This window comes from Fragaria vesca, linkage group LG5 (genome assembly GCF_000184155.1).
Source record: "Fragaria vesca subsp. vesca linkage group LG5, FraVesHawaii_1.0, whole genome shotgun sequence".
NCBI classification, from domain to species: domain Eukaryota; kingdom Viridiplantae; phylum Streptophyta; class Magnoliopsida; order Rosales; family Rosaceae; genus Fragaria; species Fragaria vesca.
Genome location: NC_020495.1, coordinates 15,602,826 through 15,615,865, shown reverse-complemented (window position 1 = coordinate 15,615,865; position 13,040 = coordinate 15,602,826). Strand labels below are relative to the sequence as shown.

Here is a 13,040-nt window from a genome sequence, read left to right as displayed (position 1 = left end):
CCCCCCCCCCACCCCCCACCACACACACACACACAAAAACGTCATTTGTTTATTCTCTCAGTGATGGAGCGGGTAATTTAGGGTTTGTAATTTTGATAGGAAATTTCGCTAACATTTAAAATTTATTGATTTCATTGACTCTGCGGGCTTACAATCAATAACACAACTCGATCTAATTAAGTGGGAACAGAGCTCAAAACCTATCACTGCTAATTCATCTTTACTTCTGAAAACCTCAATGATGTAAAAGGCTAATCTGTCTGATAGGTACAAGCTGATGCTTGTACCATTTCCCCTGAAGGATCAATTTTTGTGTAGTTCAGGAAAGAAGGTCTAATGCTTAAGTGTAATTCTGTTGATGCATCACGTGTAAAGGGAGAATGAAAGTGTGTTCCATACTTTCATCTTTTTTGTCCATTGTTTTTTGCTTTGAGTTATGGAAGAAATTGCTTGGCAAAGCAATATAATAATTGGGATATCCTGCTTATTTGTATTTTGTTGGGATTTTGTTTTATGCTATTGGATTTGTGGAGAAGTGTTGGGAGGAGGTGTAGTTCTTGTTGGCTGCAGTCCAATTTTTCCATTTGGGCATTTAGTTCAAGAGTGTTTCATGGTCAGTCCGTTTTCTTTGTTCACATGGACTGAGCTAATGTCATTTCACAATTGATGGTGACTGAGATATGGTCTCAGTCTCATTTGCATTTGTCACATTAATTGAAAAGACATTTTAGTATTTCACAATAGCTACTTAGAGGAATTCATTTTCACTACATGTGCAATTACTTAAAAATTTATTTCAAAGTAAATGGACTAAATGCCATCATCATTTTTAAGAATTGAGAGGAGGGTCACAAATTTTCTGAGAGCAATAGGTTTATACATAAAACTACATTATAAAGAGGATGGTGCAGCCTTTTCTTCCTGAAATTATCCCTTTCTCATAAGTAGGAGGGCTGAAGATTCTCCTAAACTATGGGTGTTAGCTTAAATTATTGATCATAGAAGGTGATCACCTGTGATATGGTTAAAAGTTCAAAGGACACGACTTCTGTTTGTCTTTCCCCTGATTGGTGTTCTTTATTAAAAGATGGATCTGATTGAGAATATTCTCATTGCTCTTCGGAGAAAGATGATTAGGGAGAAATGTGGTATTGAAGAGATATGGTTTCATAGCCTTCTTCTGGCTTATTTGGATGGAGCAAACAGAAGAATTTGGTCAGACTGTTAAGGAGAAGAAGCTGGACTTCGTGTAGGAAGGGGTCCATTTTGGGTCATTAGTAGTTCTTTTTCTATTTATTTATTTATTTCTTTGTCTGTTTCTGTTTTTTTTTTTTTTTTCAGATTGGAATACAGAGGTTTGTTAGCGTCATTCGAAGTAATGTTTCTCTTTCTGGTTGATTTTTTTGTTTTTTTAGCTGGTGTAATCAGGTGTATCTTTGTACATTTTCCTTATCTGCAAATGAAATCTCGTTTCTATAAAATTCTTTAATTTACAATATGTTGAGTTTGTTGATTAAATTCCACAATGAATGTAACAATTGCATTGTGATGCTGAATTTAAATCCTTTTGCCAATCAAAGGTTTGTCTCTACTCTTTCCAGTACTTTAGTATTTGAGGTGTTAATATCAAAAAATTTAACCAACTAATGAGGGTGATGCTACTGCAATGTTACTCCCCTGAACTTGTATCAGTTGTGTATGCATGCGCTGCTCCGTCCCCTTTAAACTTCAGTTTTGTGTGAAGATGTATATTTGAGATATTGTCCATTTTTTTAACAAGGTATTGATTGCATTATTTGATGTAGATGCACAGTCAAATCTCCAAGCCAATCTGCCATGGACACTCTGATAGCAAAAGGCAAAGGTGCAAAAAAGCCCCTGGTGGTAGCTGGGTGTGTGCCTCAAGGAAGTCGAGATATAAAGGAGCTAGATGGTGTCAGTATAGTAGGAGTCCAGCAAATTGACCGTGTGGTTGAAATTGTTGAAGAGACCTTGAAAGGTCACGAGGTGCGGCTTTTAAGCCGTAAAACGTTGCCAGCACTGGACCTCCCTAAGGTGTGTGGTTTTTTCCCCTGCACAGTTGTTGGCCGTCTGCAGTCATACTCATACACTGTTCCTGTTTCCACCATATACTATCCCACTAGTATAGTGATAGAGTATTTGGCTTTCAGTTCCACTTCCACCTCATATCTCTACCGGTGAAGATTTTATATGTTTGGCTTGACTTATCAACAGGTGAGAAAAAACAAGTTCGTTGAGATTCTTCCCATTAATGTTGGCTGTTTAGGTGCTTGCACATACTGCAAAACGAAGCATGCCCGTGGTCATTTAGGGAGTTACACTGTTGATGGACTTGTAAGTATGTCAGATAAGTATTTTCTTATTCATTTGTGTCTGATTTTAATTAATAAGAATATTGGCACTGCAGGTAGGACGTGTAAGATCTGTGATAGCTGATGGAGTCAGGGAAATATGGTTGAGTAGTGAAGATACTGGAGCATATGGTGACTAGTTATTTCAGCTATCTGTCTTTTGTATATATATTTCGTTTCTCTGTAGATATTTTGTTTCAAAAATCCTTTTAAAGTACTTGGTGGTGAGAGTTATGATGTGGAATCATCTATGAAACATGATACTATACCCCTTATGTGGAACCACAATTTTTATATTTTTTTATCTATATTATATACCAGGTTCTGAAGAGTCTCCAAGATAAAATGTCACTTATATTTGAGGGAACCAAAAGAAAAAGAAGAAAGATGTAAATTCATAACTTAACTGGGTCCTGGGCATCCCACATTTTAGTATTATGGTTTGTTAGATGTTGCTAGGAAATGGTTTCATAGGGCATAAATTCGAAAGAACCAAAAGAAAAGAGAAAAGTAAATTCCTGAGTTTTTTCTGGGACCCTTGACCTCCTACATTTTAGTATTATGGTTTTCTAGATGTTGCCAGGAAATGGTTTCACAGTACATCGAGTAATTTAAGATAAGAAAAAAAAAATTAATTTCTTTTGGCGTATGTTGGTTGAACATTAAGGGTTGCTTTTGTGGTTAACAGGTCGTGACATTGGTGTCAATCTACCTATTTTGTTAAATGCAATTGTCAAGGAGCTTCCTCCTGATGGAAGCACAATGCTTCGAATTGGAATGACGAATCCTCCTTTCATTTTAGAGCACTTGAAAGAAATTGCAGAGGTGTTGAGGCATCCATGTGTATACTCATTTCTCCATGTACCAGTCCAATCTGGAAGTGACGCTGTCTTGACTGTAAGTCCTCGAATATAGTTTTTGATCTCTTTCATAGATTGGCATAATATCTCATAGCTGATAATGATTTTGCAGCTTTCTTTTCTTTCTTTTGTCTGGTTTTCTCTGGGATTTATTTTGTAGCGTAGTATGGAGACCTACACTTTCAATGACTCAAGTGCTTCTTGTTTCAGGCAATGAATCGAGAATATACTGTGAGTGAGTTCAAGACTGTTGTAGATACCCTAACTGAGCTTGTGCCAGGGATGCAGATTGCAACTGATATAATTTGTGGATTTCCCGGTCAGTATATAACATATAAAGTTTACTTTGTGGTGGATTTGCTTCTCATTTTTTACCCAAGTTTATGGCATGTTCTTTAAGATCTCGTAGATGTTTAAGCGAATTTGAGAAAATCACAATTTTTACTCATTATATGTTCGGATGTTCCAAGCAGTTTCAGTGGCTTGGTTTTATTGACAAATAGCATCAAATGTGCAAGGTTTTGAGTTGCTTTTAAGCTTTTGGCTGTGATTTGTTTTTGAACCATTTCTCTTATCATAAAAACATCATTACTGTGTCAAAAAATTGATAGAGCACTATATCACTGCTGGTTAAAGTTTCCTCTGTAAAGAGGGAATTAACCATCTACACACGCAAATATGTGTGTGTGTGTGTGTGTGTGTGTTTACTTCTTGGAGGAAATGTCCAAGGATATACTTCCTAGATTTTACATTGTGCTGGAGGTATTGCCATGGTTATGGGTAATTCTGACGTAACTTGTGGGATTATATTACTTTTATCTATTACTTCAACATTGAGCAGTCCAGAAGATAGTACTCAAGTAGTTTACACCTATTTATTTCCTGGTTTCTCAGGTGAAACGGATGAAAATTTTGCTCAAACGCATGACCTTATTAAGGAGTACAAGTTTCCTCAACTTCATATTTCACAGTTCTATCCTCGACCTGGTATGAATATGTCTAATTTTCAAATTCTTATTTTGTTTTTTTCTCATTAGTTCATTGATATTATCAATTAATGAATCATAATTACCATAGCTAATCACAACAAGTTGTCTCACTTAATGCCAGCTTTTACAGGCAAGAAACAACTCTGTATTAGTTATGCAAAGAGAAATCTTCTAACACAAAGCGAGTCGATTAAAATTAAATTTTGCACTTTGATAGAGATCATAGCCAACTTTTCTGTTCTTTTCAAAATTCAGGAACACCTGCTGCAAGGATGAAAAAGGTCCCCAGTACTGTAGTGAAGAATAGGAGTCGTGAATTGACTTCTGTTTTTGAAGCTTTCACCCCATATGTTGGAATGGAGGGCAGGGTGGAAAGGATTTGGATAACAGAAGTTGCCACTGATGGTACTCACTTGGTAAGTTTATGTGCTTTAAGTGTACATCGATCTCTTTCTAGGGAACTTATTTTATCAAATTCCTAGTTTACTTATAGAATCATATCATCCATATCAATTCTTGTATATTGTTCTGGAAGTTACGGTAATTAAATTGGTATGTGGAGTCGTGCTAGTTTTGGAAGTCAACTTGCGAGTAACTGCATGACTAGTTGAACAAACTAGAAATCATATTTGATGTGTAGAAATGCTATTATTGATCCCTGGATCAACATTTCATAACAAAAGTTGAGAGCGAATTTATTTACAAATTTGATGATAAAAAAGAATAGTGGTGGCTGACAAGTTGCAATTGGCTACATTAGAGACCCTAAATAGATTGCCAGTACTGAAAGAAAATAGTCACAAAAGGTAGGTTTTCATGGATAATGATAGAAGGGAAAAAAAAAAAAAAAGGCCCGCCTTCAATGTACATGATAGTTTATGGGTTGACCTTCTTCTTCCTATTATGATTGCATAGTCAATGATGTTTTAGTACACCAAGTTAGCCAAAAGTTTTTAAGATATAAGACAATTCTAATGAAGTGAATTTTGTCATCCATCTTATTTCTCTTCCCAAGGTTGGTCATACCAAGGGATACGTACAAGTGCTTGTAGCTGGTCCAGAAATTATGCTGGGGACTTCAGCTATTGCGAAGATCACTTCAGTTGGAAGGTGGTCAGTATTTGGAGAAGTTATTGAGACTATCCCTGAAATGAATGATAGAGCAGCTGTAGGAAAGGAAATGCAGAGTCGGGAGAGTAGTTTCCCCTGCTCAAACAATTTTGAGACTTGTGCTTGTTCAACAGAGCCTGAAAATTGTGCTTGTGGACCAGGAAGTTGTGGAGAACAGGCTACATCGACAAAGTGTTATGTAACAACTACTGGCGTTCCACTTGAAGAACAGAAGAACAGAAATCTTATTGGATGGTTACTAAGGAAACGAAAGAACCAAGTTCAGAAATTCGTGGAGAATGAAATTGACTTGGGATCTAAGGAAAAGCGAGAGCAGGCCCAAGAAAGCATCGGTAAATGGGGTGCTGTGGACAAGGCTCTTCTTGGTGGGATGCTTGCGAGCTTCCTGACTATTGTAGCTGTACTAGTACATCTAGGATTTAGAATTTTGTCAAATTAATTTTAGTTATACTAATCCATTTTTGTAATGGTCATGTGGAATTATTTGTTCCCTTCAGACAGAATATTTGTGGTATGATTGTAATGTTAGATTTTTGTTTGCATCCAAGTTGTTGAAACATGACAGCTATACAAGTAAAAGCATGCTATTGATTTCAGTGCGTTTCCTCGTTTGAGTTTTGACCTTACATGCTGGATCGAATAATTGAACCTACTGGAGAGTTCAGACTGATAACCGATAACCTTTACTTGAACTGAGCAGGACTTGCAATGGATATTTGGAAATAATTGTCGACAGATTGGATTGGCAGAGTGGGATGTACATACAAACAGGAAAAGTGCAAGCAGCATTTTCACATTTGTCTTTCCTTCTGTTATCGTTTGGTTTATTTAATGGAATAACCCTTATCTTTACAAGAATGAGGTAAATAAGTAATAAACTGGTTCTTACAAAATAATGAAGGTGATCGAGTGCAGGTAATTGCTAAACTCTCATAGTAACATATCTGACTTGGAAGGCAGTCTCTTGAAGAAATTAACAGGTGCAGAAGGCATCTTGCTTCGGAATCGTGGATGCCGCAGCATATAGAGACCAACCAGCACTGCCACAACCTGGAAGGGAGTTATGTATATGAAAACTGCCCAGATCAACGAGAAGATGATGAAGATTGCAGTAGCCCTTGAATCTCTCCAGCTTAGTAGAGCTTGAGCTCTTTCCCCTTGGGTTGCCAAATCTCCAACCACAGTTTGCACTCTACCTGCCACACTACGCAACCTGTCATACCTCATTCTCACAATGTCAGAGGGTCGGCTTGTAGGGAAGCTGTCAAATTCTTCGTCCAATTCATCCGGATGTGCAAACTCTGCCTGTGAAATCCGAGCATCCATGTGAGGTGGGTGCCTTGGTCTGAACCTATAGTTCCATAAACCAATCACGAAGAGGTAGAGGAAAATTGTTGGCAGGATCAGCTCTGGGTAGCACACTAGAATCACAAACAAAATATGCACCAGGCACGTAGTGATTGGGTTTCTCCAGGTGCAAATGTCATTGAACCATCTGCAGACCATGGTGAATCCGCTGAGAAGTGACATGATACGTTGGAAGTTGGCTTTGCTTCTCCTTAGACTAAACATATGGTAGTCTACATCTAGCATATACTCAACAGCCTCCCGCCTTAATGGTGGCTCTGCTCGAGATAGCCGTGCAGCCACAATCTGCATTGCCTGGTGGCGGAGCCAATCAACATACCTAACAGGTATAGGATTAACATAATGCATCTTTGGAAGCAATGGTCTTCCATATTGAGCTACCATATTAACCCAAGCTGTACAACTGAACCTCAGTGCCAACTGAAGTTCACCATGCTTCTTCAAACCAGAGGGCGTCAAAACCAACAAAGGATAGTAATGTGTATAAATCCGATCAGTTTCTAAAGTGGATAACCTGATTCTCACCTTCCCAATCCGCTGGTCCCTGGCGTCTTCTTTGCTTCCATTGATATGATGATTGTCAAAAACACCAACGGTGATGACAGTACAAGGATCATGCACTTCCCATGTATACTGCTCATTCCAGCGAGGGTTCAGAGTGTTGAGGAGTGTTCTAGTTCGCACCCATTTGTTCCCATACTTCGCCACACAGTACGAATCAGTAGTCCTACCCTCCCTACCCTTCATTGGGAGCAAATTCTTGGCACTAAGAATCCCAAGTTCCAGAATTCCAATGCCTGCTTTCCTCAGGTGCTTGGAAGAAGGCTGCATATCACTGCTAAAATGTGTAGACTCATCAAGAACATGATACCCTGCATCCAAATAGAGGCGGAGATGAATCTTGCTTGAAAACTTTTCTTTCTTTTTCTCACTTTCCTCTTCAGCTGCCACTGAAGGCTTCTGGAGATTAAACCAAAGAGGCTCAGGAAGCTTATGAGTGTCATGTCTTTGTGGAATGTCTCTAACCGAAAGAAACACCATTCCCAACAAGTCATCCCTGCCAGGTCCAACCTTGTCACCCACTGATATGACTATGAGATCTTCAAACGGCTCAGACGCAACCAATATGAGCTCATCATTCCAAATTGGATTAATAGTGCGAACCTGAGAAGGCCTTGAGACCCTCATCTGATTACCAAGCTGTACCTTCACATATGTGTCCAAAGGTCTGCCTCTTTCTGAAGGGACAAGGTCCTGAGCTTCAAGAACGTGAACTCTAAGATAATACAGTTTCGGTGAGAAGTAAACCTTTGATCTTGTGCTAGCAAGATTAACATGGCTAATGTCATGTGCATCAGAATGCCAAGCTTCAGGAAATGACTCATCAGCTTGAGTTCCCATCCAAACAGCAAGCATGATCTCCCCTCTAACCTTGTCCCCTTTCTTGTCCACCAATCTGTACCACTGAGGAGCAAGAGGACTATCCGGCGGAACACGAACCGGAACTTCAGTTAGATCAAAGAAAACTCTCCCCACATGATCATCCTTCCCAAAATCCTTGTCTTTCACACTAACTTCCAGCAAATTCGACTGCAGCCTCTCCTTGGAGAAAGCGAAAATCTGCTTCCAAACCGGGTTCTGATTCTTCTCCAAGTGCTTGGTGACACCCCTGTAGTTCCCAAGCTTCACTTCCACATAAGGGTCAAGGCTTCCAGACACATCCATGGTCGGAAGATCTCTAGCCTTCACCACACTCACATACAAGTAATGCATCTGCTCCACCAAGTCATATGTGCTCGAGGTCTTATCCCCTGTAAACCCGCCGGGTCTATACCGGAGCCGGGCCGCGAGTGGTGGACTAGTCTCCACCAGCGCAAACTCCGGGTTCTGCCTCGGAGGTCCCTGCTGCATATGCATAACCGTGGCAGGACCCGCCCGAGCAAAATCCGTCCTTGTTTCTACGTGGGGTGCTTTCTGGTGATGGGTTTCAAACCCAAACCCGGACGAAGGTGGCTGAGAATGAGAGAATCCACCACCGCCGCCGCCGCCTGTTCCAATGGAGTGGAATGTTCTTACTTCATGTTCCTTCTTCTTCTTCATCGGCTTCTCACCCATTTGATGATGATGATGATGCTCGGCTTGCTCATCGATCCTATGAGTATTATTACCATTGATTTCTTGCAGAGGAGTAGTAGAAAACATCTGAGGAATCTCGACGCTAGCAGTTCCGGTTTCGACATTACCATATTCATGTTGCTGTGGTTGAGCAGCACTAGTGTGATCTTGAACTGCGTAGATTCGAAGAGCGATGTCGCCTTTGATGTTGGAGAACAGGCCTCTTTTGTCAAGAGGGTAGCGCTGGAGCGTGGCTTCTGACTCGGAGAGAGGGACGGAGACGCCGGAGATTCGGACCCGGCCGAGGAAGTTCTTGTGGTGGCCGGACTTTCTGTCATTGTAGACAACCACGTCGATGGTGTTGTTGGAAAGGTCTCTTGGGTTGGTGACGTTGAAGACCAGCTGCTCGTTCCAGTAAGGATTCAGGTCTTTGGGTTTGGTCTGTGTCCGCTGTCTCTGCTGGTCGAAGTCGACCTCAACAAAGGGAGATGCGAACCCGTCGCCGTCCTTGGGCATGAGGTCACTTGCATCCTGAACTTCGACTATGAGCTTGATCATGGTGAATGGTGAGATAGAGAGAGATGGGTTATGGAGAAGAAGAGATTAGGAGGTGGGTAGTGGAAGAGTAGAAGTGAAGAAGAAGAAGACAGGAGAGCCGAGGTGAGTCATTCTGTTGTTGGAGTAAGAAGACAGAGAACATAAGTTAGAAGGAGAAGGAAAAGAAGAAGAAGAGGAAGAGAGGAAGAGAGAGGGTTTGGTGGTGGAGATAGTGGTGAGGTGGCCCCTTTGGATGAATATGGCTTTTTGATGGAGAAAGATTCTGGTGGGTATAGTACTCTACCATGTACATCTGTGCTTTTCTCAGAGGAGGACAGAGAGATCATACATTTCATATTATGATCACAAATTATTAGACTAATGCTAAACTAAACATACTAATACTCTATTCAACTATAGTATTAGTATTACAGCATAAACAACAAAATTTCCTCACTCCATCTGTACAAGTATACATGCATGGTAATAAGATAAGAACGTGTAACTAATTGTATGATTGATGTAAGTTACTATTAATTACTTCTATTCATTCTGGACCAGATATAGACATAAAGTAGTTGAATTGTACATCGATTCAATGCCACACAAACTTATGTGACCGTACAAAATAGATCACTAATACGTTAATCAATCGTGAATGAATAAAACTTTAGCTATCGTTAAGAATAATTTACTAATATGTTAATCAACCGTGAATGAATCAATATTTGAAGAATTGAAGAAGAGCATTTTCACTCTGATAGATGATGCAAAAAGTTTGTGATTAATAGCACTTCGAACATCTAATTTGTTGTGTGCATTATTTAAAACCCGTCTAAATTCACTTGATAATCAATGACCACAACATTTATAGTCATTTACCATGTTACCATTGTGTCGATAAGTGATTATTAAGTTAACAAGTATTAAGTTCTTAGTTACCAAACATAGAAACACTACTCATTTCAAACACACTGCTATGCTTGATCATGGTATTGAGACATTTCAAATAAAAGTGACTAAGGGCGTATGTAGAGCACTATTGCTTTATTGGATGTATCATCTTTATGGATCATAGTGTTACAAATTTGAATATACGATGGATCCTATTAGTGGGGTTTGATGGAGATAATGTTTAAGTGGAGGGGAAGAATGCTACAAAGAAATCTATGGGGGCAGTGAAAGTGATCACCTCATGGATGAACCGTAGAAACTTTATGGAAAAGCAGTGTGTTCCCTTTTAGTAGAATCTCTCCCTCTCAAGGAATTAGGCAACTTCTATTATTGATTCAAATTTGTGGAGCTTATTGTCATGTCTTTAGGCCTAGCTTAGCTATAAAGTTTACCAATTTCATAATTCTCCTCTTGCCAAGCAAAAGTTGAGTAGGGGCCCCCTTTTTTATTTCTATTTTCAAATTAACAAGTATTTCTACTCACGAATTATACAATTCATAGTTTCAAGTTTCAAAAATAAAATAGAAATGTTGAGGTTGTGCAATACCCCTTCAATACTAGGATAAGTTTTCTAATGTCAAACCAGGAAAGAGGCACTGGTCTAACTCTGAGAACTAGGTTAAGTCATGGTGTTCGGCGACGACTAGACTGGTCGATCACTTCAACTAGATTGGATTTTACAGGCAATGTGTCAAAGTTGTGTGATTCTTTTAGTTAAATCCTCCTCTCAACTCTTGCTCCATGTTTCGACGTTAATATTGTTTCGAACATAATTAGATCAAAGACCTTACCACAGAAAAGAAAAGAAAGTTGTTTTCCATTGAGATGAGGTAGAGATTGCTTTGAGGCATATAATACTGAAATGGGTGAGTTTGCTTCTTCTTCTGCCCAAATCGTTGAAAAATCCATGTCGTTTCTTACTACCAATATATTACCAAATTGATACAAGCTAGGGAAACTAGTAATGTAAGGTAGGACGAAAATAAGAAAAGCTTATTTATGTGCCCGGTTTGACTACTGTCAGTAGTCATTATTGACTACTTTTTTTTGTTTTTTGGAATGGCTACTGCTGCTACCAGTTTTGCCCCAGTTTTGTTATAAAAGCCGAGACTGTTTGATGCATGTCATGTGCCAGCTTGTAGACAATCACACCTCCTCTCCACCGGAGCGACTGTTAACTGTTTGATGCAGATATTTTCGAAATTTCATGGAACAATTATATGCATAGGATTTTTTTTACTTTTAGTTTTATTTTTAAATAAAAATCAGGTGCTGCTGACCTCAAACTTATACGTATAATTGTATAAAGGTTAGTGACTAAAAAGTTTTTTTTTGTTGAAGAAAAATACCTAATGTGTGTCTTCGTCAAAGGTAACTGACGAAAATAAATTATGGAATTAGTGATCAAAAAATGTAACCGCTCAATCAGTTATCAATTAGTCATTATGTACGTTATTATTAACATTGAATATATCGTCATTATATGCGTGTAATTATCGTTGTAATCGACTTCTATATAAAAGGGTTGTTAATGAAATGAGTAGACCATTCTGATTCTATTTTTCCTGTAACATTTTTAGAATAATGTTTTAATAAAACTCTTAATTTATACAATGGATAAAGTCATGGTAAGTTAACATTTCTTATACATCAACTACTCATTTGGCTACTTAAGGAATCATACGGCCACTAAAAAGTTTACCATTCAAAAAATTCATATCATTTTGACGACTTATATTAATGGTTTGAAGATTCATTTTACCACTCTAAAAACGAAGTCTTCCTGCGACTGCACAACCTGAACATATATAATCTTATGAATAATTAATACTAACTTAAAAATCTATTTAATTAGTTATCGTATCCCGTCAGGTGTCACATTAGACACACCAACAGCTCTTTGTTGTTGTTGTAGAAGGTAAGGTACGCTGTAATATCAGGTTGTTGGACAAAATGATACTATCATCTAATTAAGGCTCTCATGTATGTGCTTGTTTGTCACTACATCATCCAGCAATTATAGTTATTGGCTTTCAATAAGTAGGAACAACAGAGGAGATGGGCATTATTTCTGAAAGAAGTGTGAATGATTATCAAATTTGGTAGTTGCTATCATTGACGAATTAGTTCTCTTCACTCATTCTCATTGACTCTAGCTCGCTTCATTATTAATAATCAACTACTTAACTACTCAATTCCCATCCTAACTTCTCAAACCCCAAAACCCTAAATATGAAAAAAGTCTTGGACGATGAGGGACCGTCCTAAAATCATAGTCCTACAATAAATATCTTTATTTTCCATTCAAAATTATAAAAGCATAGTGATCGACTAGTCACTATTTCATAGAAATGATTTACGGACTTAAGAATCAAATACTAGGATGAATCATGCATGGCCATATATGGTGGTATCAAGACAACATGTGATGTACGTATTTTGATAAATTTATATACAGTAGGTTCTAATTTTGATTAATATTGAAGAATCAACAAAAGCTAAAGTTTCAAGCTAATGAAAATGAGTCCAAATTAGATGCATGGGGTTAATTCCCTAAAACGTGAGATATAGATTCTGATAGTCCAATTCGTCACAATCGCACCTTTTATGGTGTGCTAAAGGATATCTACAGTTGACATGATCGAGAATGAGATCATACTCATTATGATTTGTTGAAGGGTGTATGTACTATGTAGTCGACATAATTCTTTAAA

At 38.4% G+C, this 13,040-nt stretch overlaps 2 protein-coding genes across 2 annotated transcripts in view; one reads left to right on the top strand and one right to left on the bottom strand.

Annotated features, from left to right (window-relative positions):
• LOC101293001 (threonylcarbamoyladenosine tRNA methylthiotransferase-like) overlaps nucleotides 1–5,915 on the top strand; it is an 8,457-nt gene extending 2,542 nt beyond the window's left edge. Inside the window, exons 4-11 of the mRNA XM_004299833.1 lie at nucleotides 1,806–2,055; nucleotides 2,236–2,355; nucleotides 2,429–2,504; nucleotides 3,061–3,269; nucleotides 3,443–3,551; nucleotides 4,127–4,219; nucleotides 4,477–4,637; nucleotides 5,237–5,915. Coding sequence (XP_004299881.1) covers nucleotides 1,806–2,055; nucleotides 2,236–2,355; nucleotides 2,429–2,504; nucleotides 3,061–3,269; nucleotides 3,443–3,551; nucleotides 4,127–4,219; nucleotides 4,477–4,637; nucleotides 5,237–5,791 — 1,573 coding nt within the window. The 3' untranslated portion in view covers nucleotides 5,792–5,915. The remainder of the gene's footprint in view (nucleotides 1–1,805; nucleotides 2,056–2,235; nucleotides 2,356–2,428; nucleotides 2,505–3,060; nucleotides 3,270–3,442; nucleotides 3,552–4,126; nucleotides 4,220–4,476; nucleotides 4,638–5,236) is intronic.
• Nucleotides 5,916–6,070: 155 nt separating this feature from the next.
• LOC101292704 (multiple C2 and transmembrane domain-containing protein 2-like) lies at nucleotides 6,071–9,436 on the bottom strand. Its single transcript, XM_004299832.1, has one exon. The coding sequence runs from the start codon at nucleotides 9,391–9,393 to the stop codon at nucleotides 6,283–6,285; it is 3,111 nt and encodes a 1,036-aa protein (XP_004299880.1). The 5' UTR covers nucleotides 9,394–9,436; the 3' UTR covers nucleotides 6,071–6,282.
• Nucleotides 9,437–13,040: the final 3,604 nt, after the last annotated feature.